At 35.4% G+C, this 24,461-nt stretch overlaps 1 protein-coding gene across 1 annotated transcript in view; it reads right to left on the bottom strand.

Moving 5' to 3' along the window:
• EHMT1 (euchromatic histone lysine methyltransferase 1) overlaps window positions 1-24,461 on the bottom strand; it is a 307,779-nt gene that overhangs the window by 32,342 nt on the left and 250,976 nt on the right. Inside the window, exon 25 of the mRNA XM_044663911.1 lies at window positions 18,120-18,198. Within this exon, the coding sequence (XP_044519846.1) occupies window positions 18,120-18,198 (79 nt within the window). The remainder of the gene's footprint in view (window positions 1-18,119; window positions 18,199-24,461) is intronic.

Here is a 24,461-nt window from a genome sequence, read left to right on the forward strand (position 1 = left end):
CATTAGGGAGCTACTGGAATTTTACTGAGCAGAGTGACATGATTAGATCTGTAGGCTTTGGCAGTTCAGTGGAGGATTCAAATGGAAAGAGACTTGAAGCAAGGAGAGCTGTTATAAAGTTTTTGTAAGTCTGGGGAACAGGAGGGGAAATGAAGTACTTTTCTTTTTCATTATAGAGTCTGGAACATAGCTAAATTCAAAAAGAAGACATGAACAGAGGTAAGGACAGAGGTTGAAAAGCTTTGAAGACAGGAATTAGATTGAGGAGAAAAGAAAGAAAAGAGAAGGATCCAATTCAGAAGCAGAAGAACTTCCCTTCTTTAGAGGCTGTCAAGAAATTTGAGGGGAAAAAAACAGGGGAATTGAGCATTTTAATGTACAAAACAACAAATGGAGAGGAATAAAAAAAACTAGCAAAATATAAAAAAAAATTTTATTTATTATTTACTATGTTCCAGTCACTAGGCTAGGCTCTCAGGTTGTAATCTATTATAATACACAAAATAATTCCTATTCACAAGGAACATACAATATACTGGGGAGACAACAAAGACATTATTGATCTATCTATGTGTGCATATGTATGCACATATATGTGTATACAGAGACATATGCATACACATATACAGAATAACTATAAAGAGATTAATTACAAAGAGATGTGAAATGGCTAAATACAAGGCAATTATGAGGGAGGGCATGATAAGTTGATGGGATCAGCTTGAGCTGAGTGCTAAAAGAAGAAAGAGATTTTATGTGGTGAAATAAAAAAGATATTTATTCCAGCCTGGGGATGGGGATGGGGGATTAATGCAAAGGCATAAGGATAGAAGATGGAGTGTCACCTGTGATGACAGAAAGGACCCTTTGGATGGATTATAGAGGAGGTGGAGGGGGAATAATGTATAATGGTGTTGGAAACACAATTTGGGCCAAGAATGAGAGACTTCATAAGCTATAAAGAGGAGATTTTATTGGAGCAAATAGGAGGCTGCTAGGATTAATGAGTAGGGGAGTGACATACACAGATATCTGAGTTTAAGGAAAATCACTTTGGCATCAATGTGAAGGATGAATTGAAGCCAGGTCAGACCAATTAGGAAGCTGTTACAATAATTTAGGCAAGAGATGACAAGAGTCTGAACTATGGTGGTGGCCACATAAGTGGAAAAAGACCAGACATGAGTGAGATTATAGAAGTAGATTTGGCAGTTGGGCAATTAATAAGCTATGTGGGGTGAAGAGGAATGAGAAAGCAGGGATACTGTCAATGTTATGAATTTAACAGTCTAGAGGAATAATTAAAATAAGGATGTTTTTAAGAGGCACAGGTTGAGAGGTAAAGAAAATAAGTTCTTCTTTGGACATGTTAAATTTGAGATGTCTTTGGGACATCCAGTTCAAAATGTTTGGTAGAAAACTGTTGATGCAGGATTAAAGCTCAGGGGAAGAGACTAGGACTAGATCTATGAGTCATCTATGTAAAGATGATGAATAAACTCATGGGAGCTGATATAGTCACTAAGGGTGTAGAAAGAAGCATATTGAGCCTAAGACAGAACCTTGGAGAAGACCTAGAGTTAGGGAGTTAAGGATGATCTAGATCAGTGATTCCCAAAGTGGGCACTACCACTCCTTGGTAGGTGCTGCGGCAATCCAGGGGGGTATGGTGATGGCCATAGGTGCATTTATCTTTCCTATTAATTGCTATTAAAATTTTAAAATTTTAAAATTTTCATTTCCAGGGGGATAAGTATTATTTTTTTCTGAAAAGGGGGCGGTAGGCTAAAAAAGTTTGGGAACCACTGATCTAGATGATGAACCAATGAAAGAGACTTCAAAGTCAAATACAGCAGACAAGTCAAGAAGGATGGGTCAGAAAAAAGACTATCTTATCTGGCAAGTTAGAGATTACTGGTAACTTTGGAAGGAAAATTTTCAGTATAACAGTAAGACTAGAAAATAGACTTGTAAAGGGTTTAAGAATGAAAGAAAAGAGACAAAGTGGAGATTGTGACCAGATAGCATATTTAAGGTCTTTGGCTAAGAAAAGGAAGATATGAAACCAGATAACCTGAAGAATGGTAAGGCAGAGTGAACTTTTTTTTTTTAAAGGATGGGGCTGAATAAGGGGAGGACTAAGGCATGTTTGAAGCTGTTATAGCCAAATGATAGCTGTACTGATCAGCTAAAGCTGTTATAAATAAGCTAAAGCTATCAGGGTTAACCTATTTGAAGGCACTGGATGGAAGGTGGGAAACAGCTTAATCCAACTCTTATTTATTTCTAATAGAAGTAGGGAGAGGAATATAGGAAATAGAAAAACTAGGAGTTAGGAATAGGACAAGAATCTCTTAATCTTACTCTAATATTAGTTTCTAAATTAAGAAAAAAAATGACTGATTTCTTTGCAGCTTCTTCTTGTCTACAAAGTAGACCTCCTTAAAATATACTCTCTAACCAAAGATCAAATTCTACTTTGTGTAATTCTCCTCAGAAGGGAATATATGTTTTATAATCTATAATGTAAAGTTTAAATTCTTTTGAGAGTAATTTCAGGATAAGAAATTTGCCATCTCCCCAGAATCCAGACAACAAACCTGTCTGGAGAAGGCACCATGAAGATGTCTGCAGAAACCCACACTACATCAAGAAGATCCAAAATGAACTTTGGGGTGCAGTTGATTGAACTATAGGGAGTTGAATGCATTTATTTTGAATGTACATTCTTATGCCAAAGGGGACTGCCCCCAAATGGCTTTTTTGTCAATGTGCCTAGCAATCATTGGATCATTGGTTTTGTCCTCTTTTCTTTTTGTTCCCAAATTTCTATAATTTAAAAGTTGGCTATGTTTACAAGATCCATCTGGGAGACTAGTCTTCCTCTAGATCTCGGGGGGGGGGCGGGGGGGGCGTGGTATTAGAAATTTGGGGGTCCTTGAAATAATTTTGTAGGTCTCTGATCTACAAAATTATTTCGAGGACCTCCAAATTTCCAGATTAGTCTCCCAAATGATCAAGGGGAATTGTGATAATGAGATTGAATCTATCCTGCCCATCTTTAGATTTAATCATCAAAGGTGAAAACATCTCCACTTAAATCACAAGTTGGGAGGTAGAATGAGTAACAAATCAGAATTTACTGACTGCCTCATGGGCAGTCCTAAGAAAAGCATCTGTTGCGATTGGACATGCAACCTAAGAGGAAGGCACAGAAGTGATGCAAAAGAGGCCCCTTTAAAAAGAGAGAGTGGAGTGAACCCAGGGTCTTCTGGTTTGTGAAGGGGACATGAAGGAGGCTTCTGGTTCTTGCTTGGACGTGGAGGAGCTCTGGATCTGGGACCCTGAGACTTTGGTGAGACTGCTCTTAAATCTCTCTCTTAGAACTACATGTGGTGAGTGAAGAAAGCTGACTCCTTTAACCTCCCAGGAGGTACTAGCCTCTGGGAGGCTCCCTTGATTGGGAGAAGCCCTTGTGGCTAAAACCCTTGTTAATTGACTTTTAGGCTCTGGCTGGGCCTCTGGAGCCCTGCCAGAGTAAAACCCAGACTTAAATACAATCTCTTACTCTTACCTTCTTCTCATCTCTCTACTTCCACTCTCTCCTATATTTTGTAAATAAACTTCCATAAAAATCATTTTAACTTGAGGTTATTCTTAATTGGGGATTGATAATTGTTTAATCCCTTGGCAACCAACCTTTTAGTATTCAACCAAAAGCCCCTTTTCCCCCTTACAACCTTACTATCCTATTCTAAATGAAGAACCTTAAATTTATAATAAACTTAAAATAATCTATGAAAAATCCAAAACTGCCTAAAGTCAACTATCAGATAACTCAGACAGACACAGGTCTGCTCCCAAGTGACAGTGAGTGAGTGGACAGAACCCCTTCTCTTAGCCCTTTCTCACTTCAGAAGAAAAGCTCTCAGCAACAGTCTTGAACTCAAATTTGTAGATGTATCTCTAATTCTCAAAGTCAATGTCTAAAAATAACTAACAGATCTTCTAAGAGAAATGATCCAGCAACCAGCTCCCAATAAAGTCAGAAAGACCAGACCCAGAACTCTCTCTTTTTATCCTAGGCCTCTTAAAGTGACCAAGACAGATCTGTCTGCTCTGTCTTCTTAAAGGAGATATCATCAACTTAATAAAACTTCTTCTAACCTATAAAGTCTGCTCCTAAGGAGACAGAATAAATATTAAATAAATTCCTTATAACATTCCCCAGTGAGAACTGTTTGGGAGAAATATTCTCCCCAAATGGATCTTTCAAACTAAACTTATTCTATATTCTATACTAGGGATAGGGAGAAGTAAAAAGAAAGAAGAAAGCAAGCAAGCAAAAATCTTTCAAAATGCAAGTTACACATTACATGGAGATATTTACAATTACATATATAATATAATTCTAACTATACATTATAGAAACAACCTAAAGCTAACAATTCAAAGCTACCTTATAGTTACTATGTACAAAACCTTGCAAAAAAAACCCCCAACCTATTAAATACAAGAATATACATTATAACAAAGGCAATAGGTAAAGAACACATAGGGAGAAATTGAAGTTTTGAGAGAGAAAGAGAGAAGATAACAGAGGTTATTATCTACTAAAGAAAACTAAAGGAATGGCCTCAATGTGACTGTAGGAGGATTGGTATCTATAAATATTTTGTTGTCAAAGAGCCCTACATTCATGGATTTCTGTTGTACCAGTGTAAAGCACAATGTAGAGATTAACAGAAAATGCTTCTTAATATTAGTGAAGCAAAGCTCCAAAATCGTACTCTTAAAATGTAATTATAACAATAGGAAGACTCCTGATAAATAAGAGAAGCTACTGGAATTTGATTAAAGTTCAATAATTGTATAGTCAACTTAAGTCACAGAACTCATTTCAATGTACAAAAAACAAATACTTACAGTTCCATTAGTGCAATACAAAGGTCTTTTTAGTTCACATTCCCAAATGAACCAGCAGATAATAGAATCTTGCAAAGAGTCGTTGCAAATCATGAAAGCATTCTTGCCTATATTCCTTCCTCCAATAGCTTAACTTCTGTATTTTTTTCAGGACAAGACTCTAATCTCATGTCTCTTTTTAAAAAAATATTCCTCGTTACCATGCTCTGTGATAATGACATGTATAAAAATCCACAGCATTTATTTTCATACGGATAAAACTACTGCTGATCGTCATAAGCATTTATACGCTAGGGAGCATGACATCACAATGGGTTTCCAAACTAGAGTCATAAACATAAACATAAATCATTCTCTGGTTCAGATGTATTAAAAGGTGACTGCTAGCTTTTAGAAACAACACTTTTTAATGTTTAACAAAACAGAAAAAGGTAATAGAATAATGGTTCCTTGATCCAGCATCATTAGAGTCTAGGGAATAAGGATCCCTAAATGGTTCTTTTTCTACCCAACAGAAACTTACTTTTAAATGTCATAAAAAATTTTAAAGCAATTTTCAAGGGAAGCCTTTGCAAAAAAACAACAAACCCCACATATTTCCTTGACTCCTCAAACAGAAGATAATGAACATAATTTTTTCTTTGATTTAGGGCACTAGGAACAGCTTGGTCTATGATAAAATACAATAGGACCTTTAGGCATATTGAGGTAAATGTGGCTATCTACTAAATACAGTTATACTTACTGAACTCTAAGGTTCTTTATGAAGTGATTTCTCTGTTTTTTCCATGTTAGATTGGCACCTGTCATTTCTCAATGCTTTTACTTTTTTATGGGTCTAGAAACCAGATAATCTAGTTTGTTATATGTCTATATAAAATCATATTAAACAAAATCTATATTAAATTCCCTATTACTATTGAAGGTACCAATTATAATCCTTAGCCATCCATTTTTGATTCTTTACTCTTTCTCATTCTTTATATAGAATCAGTAACTAATCTTGTCATCTATCTTCCCAACATCTCTTATATATGTCTTTTTTCTTTTACACTGCAATCACTCTGGTATAAATGTCATCACTTCAGATCTTGACTATTGCAAACTGCCTGCTAATTGGCCTCCCTGGCTCAAGTCTCTCCCGACTATAGTCCAACCCCTATTAAATGTCAAATTTGATCTTCCTAAATGCAGGTCTGACCATATCTGAAAACCCCATTCCTAACAAGTCAATAAATGCCAACGGCTATTACCTCCAGAATCAAATATAAAATCCTCCATTTGATTTTTAAAGTCCTTTATAACTCAGCTCCTTCCTATCTTTCCAGTCTTCTTCCACCTTACTTTTCTCCATGCACTCTATGATACAGTGACACTGATCTTCAAGCTATTCTTTTAACATGATACTCCATTTTCCTGTTCCATTCACTGGTTCTCCTGATGCTTAGAATATGCTCTTCCTTTTTGTCTCCTGACTTTCTTGACTTCTGGTCCCACCTAAAATCCCACCTTCTGCAAGAAGTTTTCCTTTAAGATTATCTTTACCTTGTTTATATATAGTTTTCATGTTGTCTCCCTCAAAAGACTATTCGTTCCTTGAGAGAAGGAATGGTTTTTTATTGTTACTGTTTTGTTTTGCCTTTCTGTGGTATATTCAGTGCTTAGTATCTGACACTAGGTACTTAATAAATGCTTGTTGATTTGTTTGATGATGAGGCTCCATCTACCATAAATATAGGTAAATAAACTTTAGTGAACTGATTTTCTGACATGTTTGGCTTTCCTGATTGTTTTCTTATTTTCAGACATCCTTCAGCATAGGAAAGGCTGATAAATCCAAGACTTTCAGATAAGTGAAACATTATCACTTGATGGAAAGCAGTAGCATTGTCTTTAGTATATTCAATTTTTACTACTGTGCTTCTATACCTTTAGACTTATGCAAAGATATTCTTACTTAAATATCTTGTGAATAAATAACATGCCATACCTCATATTACACACATTCAACTTCAAAGCAACATCAAATTAGGCAAGTTTTATACATTATAGTTCCAGAAATATATGGCTGCTAAGACTCCATAGTCCCAATGGCTCCAGTTCAAACAAAAAAAATTTCATCAACATTACAGAGGCAGCTATAATGGATCCAAGTTCCCCCATCAACTATTCCCCAAGATTCCACAGACTTTTAAAAAGTTGTTGCATTCAACTGTGAAATGGCCAGATAAACTGTGGCAATTGGCCTAATGGGATATTATTATGCTATACAAAATCATGAAAATGATGAATATTTAGAAATATGGAAAGGCATATGAATTGACACAATATGAAATAAACAGAACCAGGATAACAAAATGATGTGATACAAATATTAAGAATTATGATTAAATAATTGAAATTGAATGTGAAATTACAATGATCAACCTTCATCCCTCCAAAAATTAGGCAACCACAACCCAGCTTCTTTGCAGAGGTAAGAGACACAGATATGGAATACTATATAAAGATCTTTTGGTTATATATATATATAAAAATTTTTTTCTTCATTTTAGAAATTCATTAATGGCTCTCTGGGAAAGGGCTGCAGAGGGCCATAACAGGAAAAATATTTTTTTTAAAAAAGTCAAAAACAATCAATGAAAAATTATCTTTTAAAAATTTATCTTCAGTGTGCCTTTGTACACGAGGAAACTGTCAGAAGGCCAACCTCTAACTTAGCACAAGAATAATTCATTCAACTCTACTTTTAGCAATGCACATAACCATCCAACTCTTGTTAAGTTTTCAAATCTTACAGGGTATAATACAGATGAAAAGTAGAGTGGATATGGGAGAAGACGCCTGGTTCTCTCTCAATCCCAATTGCCAAACATATATTCCTAATGGCTCCAGAACTTCTTTTCACACTTCTGGTAGAAAGAGATATGCCACATATTTAAAACTGTACTTTATCTTTACTAGAAATTCATCTCTTCATATAACCTTGTTTTAAGTCATCATCCCTATTTTGGTCCATTTTCTTCCACTGTGAAGCTAGGTGACATTGTAGACAGAAGACTGGATTTGGAGATCAGTGATATAGGGTTAAAGCTCAGGGGAAACTACAACTTTGATTTATAGATCTGAGTCATGTACATAGAGATAAAAATGAAACCCAGGGGAAGTGATGAGACCATAAATAGTATAGAAAGGAAAGGGTCCAAGAGAGTGCTGAGCTCATGACCATTTCCTAATGGGTCAACTACAAAGTCATGTTCTCTACCCTTAATTGAGAACTCTTTGTTATGAAGCAATCTTTTTATTAATTTTTGATTCTCGTTATTACATTTTCAATTGGGACTAAAACAGAGGCAGAGATTGGACCTGTGATTGCGTAACTAACTTTCCAGTGAGGAAAACATTTGTACCAATGCAGTTGGAGACATTCACAGTACCTTATAGCATTATCATAGAGGGCTACCTGCTAAACTGAGAGTTTAAATGACTTGCCTAGGGTCACACCTACTAAATGTGTTAAAAGGTGAAACTTGAACCTAGGTGTTCTTGAGTTTGAGGTTGGCTATCTACAATGGTATGCTTGCCTTGTCTCTTCCACAAAGCAATTTATCTAAACCTTTACTCTAGCTTCCACTAGTTGATGACTTCATTCCAAGATAGAAGCCATTAGATATAAGCTCCCATTTCTCCCACTTTACTCCTTAAAAAATTTCTCTGCCTTCATTCATCCCCTCCTTAGATCTACACTCAGAAGAGGAGGAAGCTTTTATACTAGAGGCATAGTAGATAGAGCCCTGGGCTTGGAGTCAGGAAAACTGGAGTTTGAATCTGGCCTCAGGCACTTACCTTGGGTGACCTTGGGCAAGTCACTTAATCTCCATATGCTTCAGTTTCTTATCAAGTGTAAAATGAGGATTATAGCAGTATCTACCTCCCAGGGGGGATTTTAAGGTTCAAAAGAGGCATTTATAATGTTCTTAGCACACAGTCTGACACATGATAATTATTTAATAAATGCCTGCCTTCCTTCCTTCCTTCCTTCCTTCCTTCCTTCCTTCCTTCCTTCCTTCCTTTGAATTAATCACTTTAATTATGCCCTCGACCTTAATTTTTCCTGTCAGTTTTGTGTATTGAATCACCAATTAGTCTTTCTCATCTTCAGTCTCTCTCTTTGTAATGCCTCCTTTTTGGCTGCTTAGAAGCATTCTTAGAAAATAAAAAAACTTCACTTAACTATTCTCTCAAGCTATTAGGTTTTATCTCTCCTGCTTTTATGTTAAATTCCTAAAAGAATGGTCTCCATTTGCTGCCAACTCCTCAAGCACTTGCAATCTGACTTCTGATTACACCAATAAACTATTCTCAGAAAGATCACCAACGATTTATTATATTTGATGGCTTATTCTCAGTCTTCATCTTCCTGGACCTTTCTTGTAGGTTTCTACACCATGGATGACCAGCCATGCCTGGATATTTTCTTTTCCAGTGGCTTCTCTATCACTACTTTTCTCCTGACTACTTGTCTCTTACTACTTTACAATATCCTTTGACAATGAGTGACAGATCATTATATCTCTTTAAGTGTAGATGACCTTCAATACTTTTTTCTGAGTCCTCTTATTCTATATACTTTCCCTTGTTTATTTCATCAGATCTCATGAATTCAATTACCTCTCCTAAGCAGATTATTACCAAATCTTTATATCCAGGTCTAAACTTGTTGCCTGTATTTCATTTCCTCACACTTTTCAGTCCTTTGAACTTCCAACCTCATCACACAATGAAAATGCTCTCTCCAAAATTACCAATTATCTCTTAAATGCCAAATCAGATGATCTTTTTTTCGATCTCCTATTTCTTGACCTCTTTGCAGCATCTGACACTGTTAATCAACTTATCTTCCTGGATAGTCATATTTTTTACTTTTTTCTCCTGGATCTCCTTCTATTTGGCCATTCCTTCAGAATTTCCTTTGCTAGATCATCATCCACATCATGCAGTCTTCTCTGATCTTTCCAGCTTTAAGTTCCTTTAAGTTTCTTTTGTTCCTCAAATCTAAAATTTTAGAGATGGAAGGGAACTCCAGTTAGTCCAACACTTCCCAAAAAAAGAATCTCTTCTACAATAAGCCTTATAAATGGTGATCTAGCCCCTGCTTTAAGATAGTCAATGAAAGGAAATGTACTACTTGCTGAAGCATCCCACTCTACTTTGTGATAGCTTTATTAGCAATTTTTTCTTTACATCAATTCAAAATTTGCTTCTTTACTATTTCCATCCAATGATCCTGGGATCTTCTCTCTGGAGTTAAATAAAGCAAGCCTAATAATCCCTTTTCTATATTACAACCCTTCAAATATCTGACAATTATTTTGATCCCACTGAATCATCTTTTCTACAGTGTGAACATCCCTGGTTTCTTCAACCAATCTTTGTATGGCAGAGATTCAAGGCTCTTCACTGTCTAGAGAGACCTTCCTCTGGACACATAAGCTGAAAAATGTCCTTATTAAAAACTCTGGTACCCAGAACTGAATACAACACTCCAGAGATAGTCTTATTACATCAGAAAAAAAGTTTTTTAGCTATGAAAGTTATGCCTTAATGCATGCCAGAACTGTATTAGTTTTGCTTGTGGTATTAAACTATTAATTCAATCTACCTAAAACCCACAATTCAAATTAACCTAAAAAATATTTATTCAACATCTATTGTGTATTAGTTCCAGTTCTAGATGCTAAGTATAGAAAGAGGCTGTGTTTTTGCCTCTTTTTGTATATCCAGCACATAGCATAGTGCCAAGTACATAGTAGGAACTTAATAAATGTTTAATGATTAAGAAAAATAAGGAATGAAATGGACTTTGTACTCTATAATTAAACAATCTACTGGAGAAATATGTACAAAATAGTTATAAAGATCTAACACCTTGGGATATCAAAAAAGTTTCTCATGAAAGTAGCAATGAGCTGTTAAAAGGGAAATAAAGGGTTCCAACAGTCAGTCAACAATAATTTACTGAACACTTATGTTCTGGGCCCTATGCCAAACACTAGGGATACAAAAAGCTGAGGGGTTGGGGAGTGGGGATGGGGGGAAGCTGGGGACAGACCTTGTCCTTAAAGAGCTTGCATCCTAATGGAGGAGGTTATATCTAGATACAGAAAGGACTTTGAAGGCATTCTCAAAAAAAGGCTCTATTAGGGAAATATGAGTAAGGCCTCCAGCAGAAAATGATATTTGAATTAGAACATAAGAGGACTTAGAAGAAAGTAAGAGGGGGAAAAAGTAGAAGTACCATGAAGATAGCTTTCTCAAACAATTTAGCCATGAAGAATGAGAGATATGGGACCAAAGCTAATAGGGATGGGAAGATCAAGTAAAGAGTTTTTTGTTGTTTTTTTTTTAAGAAGGTAGAGATAAAGAAGAAAATCATTCCCAGGATGGGGGAAAATATGTGCAAGGCCAGAGGCAGGACAAAAGATGTAATGTATGAAGATTAACTAGCTGGCTAGTGTTATTGAAACAGATTACATGAGAAAAAAATTTGTTATGAACCTAATACAGGTTGGACCCCCAATGTAAAGGTCCTTAAATCCCAGCAATTTCTATTTTACACTATAGAGACATTAGGGGACCACTAAAACTACTTGTGCAAGTTAATGACATGGTCAAGTTTATTTATCTTTAGTAGTATCAATTTGATGACTGTATAGAGAAGGAACTGAAGAATTAAGAGGCAGGATCAAGAGACCAATTGGGAGACTAAGTTAGAAGTGACAAAATACTGAAGTAGGATAGTTGTAGTATGAATGGAGAGAAAGGGATAGACAATCAATGGTGTTAAAATCAAATCATAAAAATACAGGAGTTAAGTATAAATGAAGAGCCAAACAAACAATAATGTAAGTTTATGGTATCAGATTCAGACCGATTTGCAAATTAACTTTGGTATCAAATGGTTGCTATTCCTCCCAACTTTGTGTCACCTGAAAGCTTGTTATGTGTCAACTGTGCTTTTACTCAAGTAAATAGCAAAGAGCCAATAATACGTCTCTAGATCACCACAATAGATACCTCCATCTAAGATAATTATCAAAACATTAATGGTAACTCTTTGAGTACTGTTCATAGAGCACTTTGTTTGGACTTCTCCTTTGCCCCCTTATTCCCTTTCCTGTCAAACAACTCTCTTCCCATGAGCTACTCCTCTATCCATGCACAAAGATGATCATATTCTCAATCTTGCTATTACCCATAAATATACTACTTTCATGGCAAAGAATTCTGAAATCCGCTTATCTGACCAAAAGTCCAGTCATTCCCCAACTGAAAAATAGTCAAAGGATATGAACAGGCAGTTTTCAGATGAATAAATCAAAGTTCTCCATAGTCATATGGAAAAATTGTCTAAATCACTATTAATTAGAGAAATGTGAATTGCAACAACACTGAGGTACCAACTGACACCTTTCAGACTGACTGATATGATAGTAAAGGTTAATAACTGTTGGAGGAGATGGGGCAAATTGGGACATTGACGAATTGTTGGAGGAGCTATGAAATTGATACAACCATTCTGGAGAGCAATTTGGCACTATGTCCAAAGAGCTATAAAACTGCATACCTTTTAATCCTACTTTAATACTACTACTAGATCTGTACACCAAAGAGATTTTTAAAAAAAGGGGGGGGGGGTTGGGGGACATAATAGTACAAAAAGGCTTATAACAGCTCATTTTGTGGTGGTAAAGCACTAGAGATTGAGGGGATATCCATCACCTGGTGAATGGCTGAATAAATTGTGGTATAATATGTTGGTGATGGAATACTATGGCACTATAAGAAATAATGAGCAGGATTTCAGAAAAACCTGGACAAAATTACATGAACTGATACAAAGTGAAGTGAGCAGAATCACAAGAACATTGTACACACGGTAACTAGAATACTGCATGATGATCAACTGTGAAAGGCTTAGCTATTCCAATGATCCAAGACAATTCTCAAGGGCTTATGGGCTTATGACAAAGAATGCTATTCACCTCCAGAACTGATGGAATATGTATGCAGATCAAAGCATACTATTTTTCACTTTATGTGTTTTTATTTTTGGATTTTGGTTTTATATAAACATTCTTTCACAACATGACCAAGACAGAAACAAGTTTTGCAAGGTCATACAGCATAACCCAGATCAAACTGCTTACCATCTCAGGAAGAGTGGAGGGAAGGAAGGGATGAAGACAATTTATATATTATAATTTCAGAAAACATCTGTAAAATATTATTACATTATAATTGGGAAAACAATATATTAAATTTAAAATGAAATTAAAAAATAAGTTTAGAAGTTCAAAAGTTCAACTGTCCAATAATAATCAGTTTTCCTTTTTGAGTTAAGTTTTTAAAAGTTTAGCTGAGCTATAAATCACTTAAATTAAAAAAAAAAATAACTCTTACCTTCTTTTCATTCTAAGACAGAAGAGTGACAAGGGCTAGGGTGCTAAATGACTTGTCCAAGGCCAAACAGCTAGGAAGTATCTCTGAGGCCTGATATGAATCCAGGGCCTTCTGACTCCAGGCCTGGCTCTCAATCCACTGAACCACCTAGTTACTCCTCTCCATCTTGTTGATCATCAAAGATGGTTTCTGTCTCACATGATAAAGTGGCCTTATTTTTCCATCTCTTGCATCAGACCGCCTCACTCTGTTACCCCTACTCTCTCACTTATATTCAATCTCTCCCTCTGTATTGGTTCCTTTTCTACTGCCTATCAACTTAAGAATGGTTGTGTCTCCTTTATTTAAAAAAACAAAAACAAAAACAAACAAAAAAAAAAACCAACTTCACTTGGTTCTTTCGTTTCCACCAGCTCTTATCTTATGTCTCTTCTGTCTTCTATAGATAAATTCCAAAGGTCACAAATAGGTAACTCTACTTTCTTTCTCTCCTTTCACTCTCTTCTTTACTTTTTATAATCTGGCTTCTGACCTTAACATTCCATAGAAATTACACTGCTTTCTCTAATTTAAATTACTGAGCCTTATCTCTTAGAGTTAACTCTCTAATCTAAGTTATTAATGATCTATTAGTTGTCAAATGTAAAGGTCTTGCCCCAATCTTTATTCTCCTTGGCCTCTCTTTGAGTCAAAGACTTTGACTTAGTTGATCACTCTCTCTTCTCTATAGTTTTTGGGATATTACTATCTCATGATTTTCCTCCTATCTATATGACCATTTCTTCTCTATCCCCTTTGCCAGATTCTCCTTCAGAATGTGCCTTCTAATGCTCTATTTGGTATTCAAAACTCTTTTTAACCTAGCCCACTCCTATTTTCCAAGTCTTCTTCTTTTTACATCTAACTCCCTGACATGTACCCATTAATCTTGCTGTTCCATGAACAAGATACTCCATCTCTCATTCTTTGACATTTTCCTTGGCTGTCCTCCTATATAGAATGCTCTCCTTCTACCATTTTAACTACTAACCTAATTAGCTTCCATTAAATGTCAACTTCTACAAAAGGCCTTCCAGATCTTTCTTAATAATTATTTCCTATTTAGCCTGTACATAGCTTGCTCTGTATATGACTGTTTAGATGATGTCTCCTCCACTAGATTATAAGCTCCCTGAGGGAGGGGCTGTCTTTAACCTCTTCGTGTATAAACAATGCTTAGCACAATGCGTGCTGTAGGCACTTAATATTTTATGAATTGAAAATTGAAATGAATATTGCATTTCCTTATTCCTATAAAATGTAAGTTCCTTTGAAGCAAGGGTTATTTTTTAAAATATTCAGATCCTAGAAGCACTTTATACAAAGTAAGCACTGAAAAATATTTGTTATAACCTAGTGTCTAAAATCTTTGCTACTGAGGGAGGCTAAAGCTAGTGAATGTCTTGAGTTCAAGAGTTCTGAGCTACAGCAGAACTAAAGTCAATCAGGTGTTTTCACAAAGTCTTTTACTAACAGGGTGAATTCCTAAGAGCAGAGCACCACCAACCTGCCTAAAGAAGGTCTAACCAACCAAAGTTGGAAAAACTGAGCAGTTTAAAGCTTCCATGCCAATCAGTATTGGAACTGGAACCTGTAAGCATCCCCTATACTGTCAGCATGGGCAAGACAGGGAGACTCATTCTAAAAAACAATAATAACTATATACATTGAATTGAAATTATATAAGAATTTTAAAAGTGAAATTAGAAACAGTCTAAATTTTAAGTATCTATTTTAAAAATGAAACTGAGGAACAGAGAGGCTATGATCTCCCCTAATGCATAATTATCCTCAAAAAGAGCTGGTCCCACTATCTCTCAGAATAGGCTCTTTCTCTTACTCTTAGAAAATAGAGAAATCTCCTGGTGATGAATCAGCTAGCTCTAGGTAAGATAATCAAGACAGTCCAAAGCAGATTAAGGTTACCTCTTGTACCTTTCCTTGAAACAAAAAGATGGTCAAAAATGTTTCAATAAACCTGACCATAAAAGTTCTAATTTCCATAAGAAGAGAAACCAAGGCCTTGATACCCCCAGTACTGTTACAATCAACATGGCCTAGGGTTCTCAGAGGTTCCCAGAAGACAGTGAGGCCAGATCATCTTGTAAAAAACACTTAAAATAAATAAAATAAGGAAGTATAATTGAAACTGAGCAGGAAATCTGGGTTCCTGCAGAGTCACTTGTCAAAATCTCTAGAAAAACTATAACACAGTGAAAACATCTCAGTCCTCAATTTATTTACTTATGTGGGTGAAAAAAGTTTTGTGTGCCTTAACGAGAGTCTGTGGTCTTAGACAATATGTAACATTTCAAGTTTCTTATGACTCATCCTTCTTCCTGACAAGAGTAGCTGTCACAAAGGCACTTTGACTCATGTGACTGCTGCCCTCAGCCTAAAACTTGAAACACAAGTTCTGCTTCAAATACCTATTAGCTGCATGACCATAGGAAAATTCACTGAACCTTTGTAGATCTCAATTTGCTCAAGTGTAAAAATGAGGGGGAGTTATCAACAGTGTCTAAGATCCTTCCCAGCTCTAAACCAATGATTCCAAGATGAAGTGATTTAACTTGTGAGCATCAGTTGCCTCATCTGTAATTGAGGAAAATAACAATTATAGTACCTAAATTGTATGGCTTGCCATGATGACCATATGAGATGATACATGTTAAAATGCTTTGCAAAATTTAAAGCATTATAAAAATGGCGTGGCTGCTAATGGTGTTAAATATAAGGACCTGACAGAAGAAATCAAAATCATGTACTGCAACCCAAATAATAACTGTCATCTGATTGTCATAGTCATTTCCCTAAGGATTTAAGAGGAAAAAAGAGATAACACAAATTTATAAAATGAGAGAATTTAACTAAATGCCCTATGTGGTCCCTTTTTCAGCTTTTATGATCCTGTGAATCAAAGAAGTCTCAGGGTAGGGGTTAATCAGCTGATTCAGAATTCAAAAGAGAATGTCTGGATATAAAAGTGGACATACTATCTAATACCAAGCCTATAGCTGAAGTGAACAATGATATGGTGAAATTAATTTTAAAAAGCTTCAACAGCTACTGAGCATACTTTTCCTATTAGATTCATGTTTTTAAATTCCCTTTAACCCTATTCACCAATCTTGTAACTGTCCATAATACAGAAATGAAACATATTTTTAAAACATTTTCTTTTATTTAAGGAATGATGCTTCATGCTCTCTGTTCACAATTTATCAAGTGAATTTATTCTGTCAAACTGTTAACTCTCAAAACTTTAGCTTTTGCTTAAATGTAGCCTTTGATGGATACAACAGTTTCAATCTATTCAACACCCTATAAAAGGCAGTCTACTTCCTCACAAGAAGCCCTACACCAGTAGTTAGGGAATTGAAGAGACTTCATTAATACATCCTATAATTTTTTCCACTCCACATTGTATTTATAGTTTACATTTTAATAAAAATCTATTAAAATATAAGATTAAGCCAAAGACAGAAAACTATTAAGCAAGTCAAACTAACAACAAAAAACCTAACTTCATAAATTAAGCAATGTAACAAGAAGTGTTTGCAACAGTCTTACAGGTAAAAATATTCAGTTACTGCTTGCTAAAAGAAACAAATACCATATGCCTTAACCTTAATACATCAACATATTAAAATGAGTTGTTCCATTGTTTGAGGTTATCCTTCCTTACACATTTAAGTTAGTATATATAATGTTCATACTCTTTGGCCCTGCAACTACTCTTAGGTCTTAGGAGATTTAGAAACAAGGAAAACAAAAAACAAAAAGAAAAATTCATATGAGCAGAAGAGACCTCAGAAGCCATTTAATCCAAACCCTTCATGTTCCAGATGAGGAAACTGAGACTCAAGGAGGTTCTTGCCCAAGATCATACAAGTAACAGGTGTCTGAGATGGAATATAAACTGATGTTCTCTGACTCCAGAACCAACACTGCATCTGTACTAAAATATTAATAGCTGCACAATTTGACATTGAAAATACACACTCCCCCAAAAAACATTTGTAGACATAACATTTGCAAAATTATTGGAGAAAAGCTAAATGAATCATAGTTCATATATAAAATAGGGATATTGTTATGCTTCAAGAAATGACACATCTGAAGTATACAAAGACAAAGAAATAAAACAATGAAGAATTTAAAAAATCAAAACCAAAAGGGCAATATACCCATTACATTTTATCAGTCAGAACTTAGAACATTTTTTTTAGTGATGTCAAAGAATTAAAAGCAAAATTATGCCAAATGACATAGGAATGGTTTAACAAAATGGCATATAAATATAATGAAATATTATTGTACAATAAGAAACATCAAATTTGAAAAATTAAAGGAAATATGGTCAGATTTACGTGAACTGATACATACTTAAGTTGAACCAGAAAAATGAAATGACTACTGTAATAAAAATGAAAAGAATATAATTAAATTCAATGTCATGTAATGATCAATCATCAATTCAGAAGAGATGAGAAAATGAGCCTTCCTTGTTTTTTATCAATTTAATTATAATAAAAGCAACTTAAAGGCAGTCCTGAATAAAAAGAGAAGTCTATCAAATGAGAGAAAAAGTTTCATCTGGGGGACTTACTAATAATATATATATTTTTAGTCTGACCATTACCTAAGCAATAATCCCTTTTCCACAGAACTGCCCTAAAGCACACTACCTTATTGTCCAGATCAAAGAGATAGGAATCCTCTTCTCGGACATCAGCTTCTGAATCAGAAATCAGCTCTCCAACATATCTATAGGATGGAAGTAAAAGGGGGAAATGAGAGACCTATGCACATCCACTGATAAATATCAAAGAAACCTCATAAGTTAAGATTACTAAAACTAGTTGGACATATGATGTGCCATCCTCAAAACCATACTTGCTAACACAAATGCTCCATTTTAAAAACAAACTTGATTTTTAAAACAAAGTTGATTTGAAGACACTCTCAAGAAGAGACTGAAGCAATAGTCAAAGTATTGTATATTTTCAGATACAAAACTCTCACAAAAGCATCCTCCATTTTCCATGAAAATAAAGTTCAAATCAAAGTTTTTAAAAGGGGGTGTAGGCATGAGGGAGTTTGTGGAGAACTAACATGCCAAATTTGTTCAACAATGAATGTAGCATTTTGATTTTAATATGGTATATGTGCAAAGTCAGTCACATTTGAAATAGTTCATGCCAAATTTGACTCAGGCAAGATCCGAGACCATCAGCAACAGATAGCAACAGGGGTTCAGTTGAGTTGTACCATCACATATGAATGAGTGTATGTCAAAGTTGAACAGTCATTATGTGGGATATACAATCAAATCAGTTACATACTGGCATTCATATTTGGCAAGTAATAAATAACTAATTTCCGGAGAACTCTATGATTTTTAACAAACTGAAATTATTTGATAATGGTTATAATCACTTGAAATTTTCAATAATAAAACTTTGTTTCCTTAAATTTTGTATTGTCTTAATATCTAAGAAAGTAAAATAATAAATGTTCATGATTGACACATATATAACTGTTTCAAAAAGAAAACTGACCATAGTAGCTGAAACTAGTACAAGATAGAAAAAAGACAGGTTAAGTAAAAGAAACTAAATAAAACAAAGAAGCTCAAAGTAGAAAATATAATCCATGGTTTTTATTATTAGATTGTTAAGTACTACAACTGACAGAAAGGGGGGGGGGAATTTGTGCTTGCACTGTAAGAATAGATTAGCTCCAAAGAGTATGAAATCTAATCAATTTAACTGACATCTTGACAGTACAAGGTATCCCAAAAGTCTTAGAGGAGTTACTAAAGCTTAAAACTGCACTAAAAATGTTGGAACATCCTGTATACATGCAGGATGTTGGGAAAACAAGAAAATATCACTACAGGGGAAAAAATGTTATTATGCAAAAAATCAACTTTCTCAAAAGTCATGTCTTGTAACACAAAATGGGCTGCTTGTATCATATAGTAGGTTATGTACAGGATTGCAAAGTATAGAAAACTCAATTCCAAAGGAATAATGTTAGTGCTACCTGCAGTAACTGATATTTTAAAATTATACCTGGTAAATGAAATATAAAGAAAATTTTAATGGTTCTAACCTACATATGATACCCTTAGACCAAGAGACTCACATGATCCATCAAGTAAAAAAAAACAAACAAAAATGCTATTCCCAGATCACATTTACAAGTAGATAAATGGCTAAAATCATGGTCTTTTGATTATATAATCATATATGTTAAGTGGATAGTACACATATATATGCATATATAATATATGGATGATAAATTATGGAAACATTGATGTTACAGAAGATTTATCTTGAAAATCACAAATAGCCACATTGAAAAAAATATCAATGTAATTGAAAAATGCTTTAATGAAAATGACAATGTGGCAAGAAATATACTGAATGCTACAATAATGGAGCTTGATTGGCATGTAAGTTAATAAACATTTATTAAGCACCTTTTATGTACCATAGTTTTTCCTAATCACTTAATATAGAAAAAGAGTTTGTTAAAGACAGTCCCTTCCCTCAAGGAGCTCACAATCAAATGAGGGAGAAGAGTAAATAATAAATACAAGCAAACAAATCTTACACAGCATACAAAAGAAATAATTAAGAGAAAGAAGATATTAGAATTGAGAGATAGAAAAAGGCTTCCTGTAGCAGGTAGAATTTTAGTTGAGACTTGAAGCCAAGAAAGTCAAGTCATAGAGTTGAGGAGGGAGAACATTCCAGGCATAGGGGACAGAAGACAGGCAAAGAAATTGCCTGGAGCCAAAATATAAAATACCTTGTTCCATGTACAGCAAGGCAGCTAGTGTCACCGAATCAAAGTCAGTGGTGGGGAGTAAAAAAGAAAAAAAACTGAAAAGGTGGGGGAAGAACTAAGTTATGAAGGGCTATGAATGCCAAAGAGAATATGCTGTTTCTGATCCTGGAGCAGGAATGGGGAGGATAGTGACATGGTTGGATTTCGACTGGGAAAATCATTTTAGTGGCTGAAAGGAGGATGGTTTAGAGTGAGGAGAGACTTGAAGCAGGGCCAGCAGGTTGCCACAATACTACAGGTGTAAAGTGATATGGACATGAACCAGAGTAGTGGCAATGTCAGAGAAGAGAAGGGAACATATTTGAGAGATGCAAAAACAAAATCAACAGGTCTTGGCAACAGTCTGGATATGGAGGGCAAGAGATAGTGAGGAGTCAAGGATGATACCTAGGTTGTAAGTCTAGTTAAATAGGAGGATGTCCTCAAAAGTAATAGCAAAGTTTAGAAGGGAGGATTTAGGGAAGCAATAATGAGTTCAGTTTTAAGACAGTTGGAGATAAAAGACTAAAAGGGCAACAAAGAAGTTAGGATCATACAGGTAGATAATCATCAGCATAGATCAGCATAGAGATAGATGATCATTAACTCTATGAGACATGATGAAATAACCAAATGAAGTAGAATAAAGGGAGAAGATAGCCTAGAACAGGATGCTCAAGGACACCTATGGTTAGTGGGCATTACCTGGATGAGTATCCAGCAAAGGAGACTTAGAAAGAGCGGTTTTTCATTTTTGGTTGTGTGTATGTGTGTGTGTGTGTGTGTGTGTGTGTGTGTGTGTGTGTGTGTGTGTGTGTNTATGTGTATGTGTGTGTGTGTGTGTGTGTGTGTGTGTGTGTGTGTGTGTGTGTGTGTTCAAATAAACCCTTACCTTCCGTCTTGGAGTCAATACTGTATATTGGCTCAAAGGCAGAAGAGAGGTAAGGGCTAGGCAATGGGGGTTAAGTGACTTGCCCAGGGTCACACAGCTGGGACGTGTCTGAGGCCAGATTTGAACCTAAGACTTCCCATCTCTAGATCTGACTCTCAATCCACTGAGCTACCCAGCTGCACCCTAGAAAGAGTGATTTGATGGTTAAGAGGAAAACCACAAGAAAGTCAAATAGGAAAAACCTAGAAAAAAGAAATTTAACAAGAGGCAAAGTGTGATCAACAGTGTCAAAGTCTATAAAGAAGTCAAGAAGAATGAGCACTGGCAAAAGGACATTCTGTTTGGCATTGAAGAGATCATTGTCAATTCTGGAAAGAATATTTTTAATGGAATCATAAGGTCAGAAGCCAGATTTTAAAAGGTTAAGAAAGTGGGCATCACTCTAAATTGCCTTTTCAGGGAAGTGAGCCACAACAGGGAGAAAAAATAAGATGATAGTGGCAACAGAAGGATCAAGTGTGGGTTGGGTTTTTTTCAGGATAGGGGAGCCATGACTAAGTCTGAAGATAATAGAAGGAACCAAGAAACAGAGAGAGACTAAAAATAATGGATAAGAGCAGGAATGACAGAGGGGACAATTTCTTAGAAGAGATAATATAAAAGGAGATCACTTGAGGACAAATTAACCTTGGCAAGGAGTAAGGTCACCTCATCACGTAAGATGGGGAGATAGTGACAGAAAGGGGAGAACAGAGAACTTAATAATAATAGGTGATTAATAAATGATTGAACAGCCTCAATTTTTCTTTTCTATAAAATATGAGGTAAGGTTCTCAACTGAATAGGTAGAGAGAGGAGGAATCATGGGAAGTAGGAGAAGATGAAGAGGTTTAGAAGAACCAATGGTAAGAGTGAAATAGTAAGTTTATAAAGGAGGTATAGTAGGATTGCCTAGCAGTAATGAAGAGACCTGTTGATAAGACTGTATAATCAGGATGGTGGTTTCCTCCATTTTCATTCAGAAGCACAGTATAGGTCCAACAGTGAATGATGGCAAGTGATTTAAGGGTAAGGTTTGGTGGGGAACAAGTAAGGACAGTATAGAATTGAACTGGTTCACCAAAGGATGAAGATGAAGAAAAGAGAGGGTAGCCGGTGTATGGGAAATAGCTGGGAAAGACATTGGGGGAGGGAACAGAAGAGGCAAGGGATTAGAAGTCTTGGTGTGTATGAATAAAAGGGTTTGGTAAGGAAAGGCAGAGGAAGAGACAAATAAAGAGATTAAGCTCAGATATAGGAATTTCAGAAGTCCTGAAAAATGGAAGTGGTACATTTGTGGGTAATGGCAAAATTGAGGATATGATCAATCTTGTGTGTAGCTGAGGTGGAAAGAGTTGGTCATGCAAGTAAATAGGTTGAGGAACTGAGCGATTAGGGTGTTTGATATGTTGAAGTCCCTTAGCATAAAGGCAGGAAAAGAGAGAAAAATTATGAACTGTGTACCAAATTGAGAAAAGGAGTACTTGGAGATCTGCAGACAACAGCTACCAGGATTATTTCAACTGTGTCATGAGAGAATGAAGGTTTGCAAACAGTTTAAAATGTAACCCCTGAAGCAATATAGATATACTGCACATACTTCTCTCTCTCTCTCTCTCTCTCTCTCTCTCTCTCTCTCTCTCTCTCTCTCACACACACACACACACACACACACACACACCACTTGCAACAAGAAATGCAAGTAAGGAGCTACACATAATTTTTCAAATTATTACAATACAAATCAACAATAATTATTAAATAAATAGATCCTTAGAGCGGGCTCTTTGGAGTAGCTAGGTAGCTCAGTGAATAGAAAGCCAGGCTTGGAGAGAGGTCTTAGCAACAAATCTGACTTCAGACACTTTCCTAGCTATGTGACACTGGGCAAGTCACTGAACCCCAGCCCTTAATGGAAGCTCTTCCTTGGAGCTGCTACTATCAATTCTAACACAGAAGATAAAGGTTTAAAGAAAAAAAAAAAAAAAAAAGCAGGCTCTCTGTAATGATATGAGTTCAGGGCAAAAAGGATTTCTATATTATTGCAAAATATTAAGGTTTTCCTTTGTTAAAGTACTTCAAAGAATAACTGAGCTAAAGAAAAAAAAAGTTAGTTTCTTTAGTGATATTGATAAATTCCTTTTATAACAAAAATTCCTTCCAGAAAACTATATGTGTTGGATACTAATGGGAAAAGAGTATTCCAAATAAATCAATGCAAGACTCTCACATTCTAATTTTGATTCCAAAAAAATAAATTCATGAAAAAAATAAAGAGATATGGATAATAAATTTATATAACATTTTACATAACATTTTCTAATTTTAAAAATACCTGGCCTTTGTAATCAGAAGAGATTAATAACCTAATTAGTAAGCACTTGGCTGATCAACAAAGTAATTATTACTTCATTTTTTATTTTACTGTTTTATTTATTGGACGAGACCTGTGATTTCACAGAATATATGGTACTCCTCAAGGAGAAAGTCCTTCTAAGAATGAGGTTCACTCTCACTGGTTTTACAATGCTGTCCAGGGCACTGCTATTTCCTTGCTCAAGATCCTAACTGAAACTTGAACCTTGGTCTTCCTGAGAATGGATCTATCCAATGCTCCATCTAACCTGTCTCTCATGTTATTTTAGACCTAGATATGTTGAAATAAGAATGAATAAGGAACTCACTGGCCATAGACAAATGATGCAATTAATTTTATTTCACCTGAAGATTTATAGACTTATCCTGTGATAGTATACTGGAACAAGTGTTTGAACCTAGAAAAATTGATTATATATAATGGCAATCAATGAATAAAGAGCTCTCTGGTTTATCAAAGTGATACATTTTCCATCACACACCCACCACTCCTGTAGTTCAGTTCCACATTTCTTGCCTTCTATTTGGTCCCTAGTCTTTACCCGTTCCAACAGCTACCAAAGAAATTTTCCTAATGTGGATACCTACCGATGTTACCTTTATAACCCATTAAACTTCAGTGGATCTCTGTTAACTCTGGAATAGCATATGAATTCTGTTTGACATTTAAAATTTAAAATTATTCATCATCTGGTTTTTTCCATTTCTCCAGTTCTTTGAACTCCTCTATGCACTCTCTGGTCTAGATACATTAGCCTACTTATCTGTTCCTCAACGACTATATTCCAGAAGAGAGGTAGCTGGTTTTATAGCAGATAGAGCACTAGGTCTGGAATGATGAAGATTCAAGGTCAAATTTGGCCTTAGATACTTCTGTGATCCTGGT

This window comes from Gracilinanus agilis, chromosome 2 (assembly GCF_016433145.1).
Source record: "Gracilinanus agilis isolate LMUSP501 chromosome 2, AgileGrace, whole genome shotgun sequence".
Lineage (NCBI taxonomy): Eukaryota > Metazoa > Chordata > Mammalia > Didelphimorphia > Didelphidae > Gracilinanus > Gracilinanus agilis.